This window comes from Corvus hawaiiensis, chromosome 8, assembly GCF_020740725.1.
Source record: "Corvus hawaiiensis isolate bCorHaw1 chromosome 8, bCorHaw1.pri.cur, whole genome shotgun sequence".
NCBI lineage: Eukaryota > Metazoa > Chordata > Aves > Passeriformes > Corvidae > Corvus > Corvus hawaiiensis.
Genome location: NC_063220.1, coordinates 18,113,899 through 18,121,975, shown reverse-complemented (window position 1 = coordinate 18,121,975; position 8,077 = coordinate 18,113,899). Strand labels below are relative to the sequence as shown.

At 40.7% G+C, this 8,077-nt stretch overlaps 1 protein-coding gene across 3 annotated transcripts in view; it reads right to left on the bottom strand.

The window, feature by feature from the left end:
- Positions 1-4,774: 4,774 nt before the first annotated feature.
- The window catches only part of ERCC6 (ERCC excision repair 6, chromatin remodeling factor), a 45,946-nt gene continuing 42,643 nt past the window's right edge, over positions 4,775-8,077 (bottom strand). For all 3 annotated transcript variants that reach the window (XM_048311396.1, XM_048311397.1, XM_048311395.1), the window contains one exon: positions 4,775-7,958. In XM_048311396.1, coding sequence (XP_048167353.1) covers positions 7,530-7,958 — 429 coding nt within the window. In that variant the 3' untranslated portion in view covers positions 4,775-7,529. The remainder of the gene's footprint in view (positions 7,959-8,077) is intronic.

Here is an 8,077-nt window from a genome sequence, read left to right as displayed (position 1 = left end):
CGGAGCGGCCGCCGGGCCGGCTCGGGGGCTCGGGCTGCCTGGGGAAGGGCCAGGTGTCAGCGAAGAACACCGCACTTGCGAAAACCCTATTCTTTAAATCTACCGTCTTTTTTTTTTTTTTTTTCACCCGAGAAAAGCTTTGATTTGGAGATTGCTGAGCCCAGGTGCTGTTTCCTGTCGTTGCTGCAGCAGTAAAAAGTATACTGGGACCTGGGCGTGAGCTTCTGTACTTCCCTGCCTCCGGAATGCCCGGGATCCCCGGTACCCTCCCGTCTGACAGCCTGGGGAATGCTCGGGATCCCCGGTACCCTCCCGTCTGACAGCCTGGGGAATGCTCGGGATCCCCGGTACCCTCCCGTCTGACAGCCTGGGGAATGCTCGGGATCCCCGGTACCCTCCCGTCTGACAGCACGCGGAATGCCAGGCTTCAAAGTGCTCAGGGATAGAGGCAGGAATACACATTCTGAAGAGCTATTTTAAGGCTTAACTATTTCCCAGAGTCAACCAGCTTTCAATAATTTGCCTTTTTTTCTCACCCACTGGTTGATGAAGGGGATTCCACACCCCCCACCCCCCAAAAATACTAGAACAGAAAACCAACCCAAACGAACCCACCCCAGCCCTAAGGATCCTGCGTAGTAGTCCTTTTTCACAGTAGTCTTTTTTAAGGCAGTGTGGCAAGTTACAGAGGAGCAAACAGACCTTCCTGATGGTTCATGCAGCAGTGCCTGTTCTGCTTGTGCCACACTGCGCTGTGTTCTCTTTCCAGGCAGGAAAGCAATGGGAGGTAGTTCGTGGGGCAAATAAAAATGTCTACTGGTTCCTCTGCTTAGCCACACGATGTTAGACAGGAGTACTTGCACTGAGCAAGCAGGTGGACCTATAGAAGAGTAAGGGGGAGGCAAAGAGACCACAGTTCCACACGGTCCCAAATGAGCCGTTTGAAAAATAAAAAGTTTAATCTGAATTGTTCAAATAGCTCTGACACAGGAAGCACCCACCTTTTGCTGCTCTAAGGCTGAAGTTCCTTGGCACTTGGCCATGCATCTCTTCAGTCTCTGACTCCTTCCCACCGTCACTCATTCCAGCCCTCAGCTATTGTAGCCACGTTTGAAAGGAAAAAGGAGTTATTAATGCTGTATTTTGGTTCATTTTTTCGCCATGAGACAAATGTGCTGATCTAGTTTGCAGCATGAAGTGCAGGAGACTAGTGGAGGAAAAATGAGAAGCAGTGATGGGTTATCAGACCAGTGTAAAGAGCACTGTTGCTGCACATAAACCTTCAGCCAACTTTGATCCTCAACACTCTCGAGTTGTCTTCTAAGTGCTGCAGGTATCTCAGCTCATGCCTATTAACAGTGCTGGATAAAATAATACCCATTCAGCTACCTGCCTGAGAGCTTGGAAAGAGACCAGTAAGGTACAAGAAATCATCACCAGACTGTTTCTCAGTTAACCTAAAAAGCTTTGCTTCCACTCCACTGCTTCTTCACATGCTTATCCTCACAAACCCTATCCTGCCCTTGGGTCTCTTCATTTACTCCCAGTATCCTCCCTAGACATATACCTTCATTTTACTCTCATGGTGCTGCTTCCAGACATTAATGTCTGGGAACACATAGCTAGGGTTCCCAAAGAACCTTAACTCTGCCCCAGAGGCAAAGATTTATGAAAAAAATCCTCTCTGTTTAATATAAGCTGGGACCACAAACAACGAAATGCCTCTATCGTAGTGCAACTGCAGAAATTCCAGCCTACAGTTAGCCAAACGTAACCCACTGAGTGCTGTGTTCTTTTATTTTCATATTTCTGATTAGGCAAACAACATAATGAAAGCCTCTCTCCCCATTCTTTTGTAAGACTGCATGACTCACCACTTATGTAAGCCTTATGCAGGAGTTGGTCATGGTTCCTCTGATGATTCTAAGTCCTGGTTTGCAATTAGTGCAAGGCTTCAACCTCCCTGTTCTGTACAATAAAAATAGGTTCTCTCAACTTACATGTTGTGAGCAGTGTGGCTTTGGGAGCCCAGGAAAAGCTGGGAATCTGTAGGGAGCTATGATAGATAAAGTTAACTTAAAATTTTACGTGGATTCTCTAGAGCTCAGCATTGGCATTGCTTTCCCTTCTCTCTCAAAAGACTGGATAAACAGCTTGTTGGGTCTGAAGAGTTCACAATCATCTGGCTTTCAGGTATAGCTTATGGGTAAGAATGGTGGTATTTATTATATGGCCTGCCACATCATCTTTGATGCCATTGTGGTGAATATAGGATAGAGAGATTGAAAAAGCAGGGTTCTTGCATGGTATCATTAGTGGGCAGAGCAAACTTGGAGCCTTCACTGTGCATTTCAGAACTTTATCAAGTTTGGACTGAAGGGCACGTCCAGCCCTGCCGTTGCAAAAGGAAGAGCTCAGCTCAGAACACACTCTCCCTTCTCTCATTTGTGTCATATTAGCATGGACAGTAAGAGCCAGGGGATAGAGCAGGCTGGAAGTTGCTTCTTTCTCAACACAGCTGCCTGACACTTCCTATGTTTTCTGTGCTGGTTCTGTAGTTCCTGATTTAGTGACTCACAACAGATCTATTCTTTCTGGGGAAAAGATCACTTTTCTGCTCTGTGAATGAAACAACGATGCTCTGCAGTCTTCTCTGGGTTTTTCAGGCAGGGAACAAGAACATGAAGTGTTTCACTCACTTCCATAGCAGCTTAGGCGCATTTAAGAAGGAAAAGAGGAATGGCCCTTGCATGAAAGATGTCAGACTCCTCTTTACTTTTAGTAGTAGCAGAGGCAGAAAAACCACAGCCACCAGAGTAAGTTAAGAATTACTAAGGAAAGCTTCATCTTCTAAGTCTCTGCTGAAGGCGCAGGACTGTACCACATCAGCAATACTGTGTCAAGTAGGAGTGGTGACATCACCCCAGAGCCTAGAATAGCAATCCCGTGAGGGCTGGGTAGATGGAAAGAGCCACTGAGTTAGTAAGCATTTAGTATATTCAGCATTTAGCCTGAATGTTGGAACATGGACATTATAAATGGCCCTAAGTAGCAGAGAGTGTTTTTACCATGTATCTAATATATAAATACCTTTCCCAGAGGACATAAACTCCCTAGTGCAGACTTGCCAGCACATCCTGACTCCTAGACATGTGCCCTATGCAAGCCCTTCAAAAACTGGACTCTCAGCAATATTCTATGATAGTTTTGTGTAAATTAGAGTTGCTGAATTAAAGATCTAGACAATAAAATGCCATATTACCTGTTTTTCCAACCAGGAGTTCTTTGTACTATACTATCATTTCCTGAAGCATTTTTGAAGGACCAGAAAGATCTATTGCTTCCCTCTTAAGACTGTATCCATCAGATGGAGAAACCAATGCAGGAATTAGAGTGCTGCATCCAAATTACCCAGAGATGTATAGCAGGATATTCCAGACACCCCTGCTCCTAAAAGAGCAAGCAGGTAGATTACTCCACATTTTAAATCATCTCAGTGACTGTGTTACCGAACATAAAATATGAGGAAAAATCAGGAAGAAATTCAGTACTTTCTTAGCCCATACACTGGAAATAAGCCAAATTTGGATAAAGTTGCTATAGGGTCTCTTCATATTTACATTTTGCACCATCTTTATGTATCATTTGAGAAAGCACAGCCACCGGCAGCACAAGAGACATTGAATCATTCTTCCTTGCTGAATCACTGCAATACAGCTGTTCCACTGTTCCTTAACACCTCCTCCCTTCAAGAGAGAAAACTGCTTGAACTGTAATTACTGAATTTTACGTATGAATCACAGCAGTATGCAAAAATAATCCAAGTTAGATATTATCCCACCAGTTTAATTATTCATCTACCCAGTTCTTTATTTTAAGGATAAAATCATTGTAGAATGGGAGAAAAAGAAAATAAAATATCAAGTTTGTCCCTACTATTATAGCTTCTTGAAAGGCAGAGAATTCTACTAGAGGCACTAGTAGAAGACAGTAAAATTGGCCAAGTTTAGTAATCTTGGAATCAAAAGCAAAGTTGGCCTTATGACTTGAGTACCACAAGTGACTGTCATCCGAAGCTAAAACTTGCAGATGTAAAAACCCACTTCTTTACAGCTTTATTTGAGAGGATGACATTTATTATCTGCAACAGACTCAATTCTCTACATGGTGCAGCCCTTTGCGAAGAGCCTGAGCCACAGAGAGAAGTTAGGCATTTAAAAATCCCATTTTTAATCACCATTTCTAATCAATCTATCAATTCAGCATCTTACATTTCCTTTGTGGTGGGTCATTATAGTCCAGAAAAGTCAAAGGCCTACAGCCTTCAGCTGAGCCTTTTTTCTCTATTTAGTTCTATACCAGAGATATGTTGGTTGGCTACACATCTTCAGCAAAAGGGTGAACACAGGAGAGTAAGCACCTGGAATACTGTAAAAGGAGGATTGGATGGGGGGAAAAGGGAAAACATCCTAATAAACAAGAGGGGTTTTTTTACCTCCCCCTTTACAAACACGGTTTGAAACCAGAAGGAACAATTAATGATGTTTTAACTTCTGCTGTTAAAGTATCAATGCAACACGTTTTACCCAAATAGGGTACACAGTTCACACAACTGCTTACAGAGCAATCAAAATTTCTGCTATTTAGCTTTCTAAATTTTTATTCAACTGCATTTGCCTGCTCAGCTGTGTGGATGGTAGCCACATCCCACAGTTGCATGGTGCTCAGCTTTTAGCATCTTTACAGGAAAGAAATTTTCAGTAGTTCCCTGTAGTATGCTTGTTTTAATTTAAACTTTATAATCACTGTTCCAGGCTGACATGTCTTTCCTTAGTAAGATTTAATGTTTTTTCCCAGCTTGATTCCTAAATTAACATCTGTATTTTGATTTTTCTTTATCTCCTTTTTACTGAGGTAAGAAAACAAAATATAAGAACATTAGCACTCCACATGAGTGATTTTTGGAATCATGCACAAATAAAGTAGCAACTACCAACTACAGCATTAACTACTTGGAAATTGAGACAGCTAAAATACAGGATTTGTTTGACTATGCAATATTGTTAGTCAGGAATTGCTTCAGATATTCTGTGAAGATATCAAAGGAATTCACTTTACATAGAGAAAGCTAAACAAACAAAAATCAGATAATGCTTTATGGGACAAAAGTAGAAGTATTCTGAAATAGCTCTTCTACATTAAAATGTATAGTAGCTATATTATATTCTAGAAAAACGTACGTATAAATCAGCCTGTAAATCTTTAATCACATATGGTTTTGTGATTAACTACTTACAAATACTTTTTGAGTATTACATTAATACTAGTTCAGTCCTTAAACATTTTCAACAAACACAGGTACTGGAAAAAAGCTAGCTGTTAGGATGCATGGTTTGAAATTGTATGAAAAATAGAAATACAATTAAAGATAATATGAATCATTTGGTCAGTGCACAGATAATGGAGAAGGTGCTCCCTGCCCACTCTCCCCAGTGCCCAATGACTTCTAGAACACACTTTCGTTTTTCCTTTTTTAATAAGTCCATAAAAGCCAAGGATTTATAAAAAGTACATGCAAATCTATTTACATTAACAGATTGAGAAGCTGCAAACTCTCCTTAGTATACAGGAATTATGTCTTTAAAACTGGGAGTAGAAACAAAACAAGACACCAAAACTAACAGATAAGGTGACAACAGCAGCTTTGCCGACTGCTGAATTCCTGGTTTGTTGCTGGGATAAGTAGAGATGCATGAGGACATGACACCCAAACCAATTCAAATTCCCTATAGCTTTGAAGAAGACAGCAAAACTGGTTTGTTTTTACTCTTTTTCTGATCCATTTCAAGTCATATCAACAGCAATTGCAGCCCAAGTTCCTTGTTTCATCTTTCTCTTGAAAAAGGGAATGTAAGTGAATATAAATGGGATCAGAGAAAGAGATGTCAGGAGAAGTCCCATCTTCAAATGCTGTTAGGAAAACAAACATTCTTGGATTGCCTGCCCTGTCCAATTCCAGTCCCTGAAAAGCCAATTGACCAGTTACTGAAACAGTGAAGCACCACTCCTTGCAAATCTCTACAGATCCTTTATCACTGAGTAAAAACAAGGGTAAAAGCCATAAGGGTCTTGAAGTTGCCTTTTTTTTTTACAAAAAGAAAGTAATTTTATATTCTTGCTTTACCATTCATCTTTGAATATTTGTACTTCCCCTTAAAGTAAACAAGATAATTTCAGAGTGAACAAAAAAAGCTAAAAGTAGCTCAGCTTTCCATAGCTTGGGGCTAGGAAGGACATTAGGCACATTTAACTATTCCTAGTTTAAGCCATACAGTAATTTAATTGCAGTTGCTGCAACCATATGGTTTTCTCAAAATCTGTCCACATTTTCCACCTTAAAATTTCCTTGTGTAGCACACGAATACCTTGAAGACAGACTCAGTGTTGTACTTGGATTTGCTTAGAACTTCCCAACCGTCACGAAGCTTTAAGTTTTCCCTACCTATAAAGATGAATGAGGTGTAACTTCCATATATGCTCCAACTATGCCCAAAGGTGATTATGGTGAGTAAAATACACTGACACCCTTCCCCCTCTGACCAGCTAACACCCCAGTCTATGTTAAGGTATAAAATTTTAAGTGCTAGGAGGTAACTGGAAAGTTTTGGACATAAATCACAGTGAAACACATAAACATTTAATGAGATTTCAGTTGTAAGTCCAAACCTGTGACAAACATAACAGTTACTGTCACCTCAGTGTTAAGAAATACTGTAGCAAGCACTTGCCAGTGGTGTATAGGACTGTAACTGGATTGCTCATTATGGTGTTAATGGGTGTTCTGGAATTTAGTAAGTTTTCCATAACTATCAATTGTCAGTTAACTCAATATCCTGCCACACTTTCCATTTTTTGAGATTAAACCTCCATGGCAGTAGAATTATTTCCCAAGTTAGTTAAAGACGAAAACAAAATTCTCACTACTGATGAAAGTTACATAAAATTATTCTGATGCACTTGTCAGTACAAGTGAATCTCTCATGTTGACTACTATCATCTCCCCCCCTGGCCCACCCTTTTTTTTTTTTTTTTTTTTTTTTTTTTTTTTTTTTGATGGCACACTGTGTGCCCTATGACCATTCAAGTAACAAACAGGAAATCAAGGAAGCAGTTTCCTGGAATTTCACAGAAATCAAGTCTTACAACCCATGGCAACATGCATGGTTCTTATTATAATACAAGGTCAGTATATGTTCTTCATCCCATTTATATTAAGATTTCTTTTAAAGAAAAGGTGCTGATATTTTGTATTGTTTCATCTATGAGGTAGATGGCACTTTCATATAAATAGTGTAAATCAGAAAATAAGTTAGCTTTAAGCTTGCAACAAGTCCTGCACCACTGACTGTTCAAGGCATTAATTAATTCAGAAATACAAAATACTTAAAAATTTAAAAAGTCAAACAATGTTCCTCCTTTGAGTGGAGAATGGTGGTCAAGTGGACAGAGGTGCCTTTGCTGGTCAAGGGTCATCGGAATTCCGGCTTTAGCCTCCAGACCCCTTCCCCATTTGGGCTCCTATGGAAGGTGCAGATATTGCGGAGCAGTTCTCTGAAGACACAGGAGTGCTCTGCAGGCAGTTTGGACTCAAATTCCTGCAGCAGCTCCCGAGTGCTGGCCTCGCCGTCCACACGGCCCTGGAACGCCAGGAAGTTCCGTAGATCTACGAGCAGCTCATCGTATTCTGTTGAACCCTGGACTGGGGCTGGTGCTGGGTGATGATTCTCATCACCCTCATTCCTCGTCTGCTGTGGTAAAACAAGGTGGTTTCTTGCCCTCATACGAGCTAATAAAGATGAAGAGTCCAGAGCACTTGATGACGATTCTCCAGATTTTCCATTAAAGTGCTCACTGGAACTACACTTCTTTATAGTTTGCTTCTTTATTGTATCTGCATCCTGCAAATAAACATACAGACTATGAGGAAAGTTGGATTTTGAGACCCACAGAATCCATTTAACAAAATCTGTCTGTTGTTTAGACTTAAATAACAAACATGATCATGTAGAACTTGGTC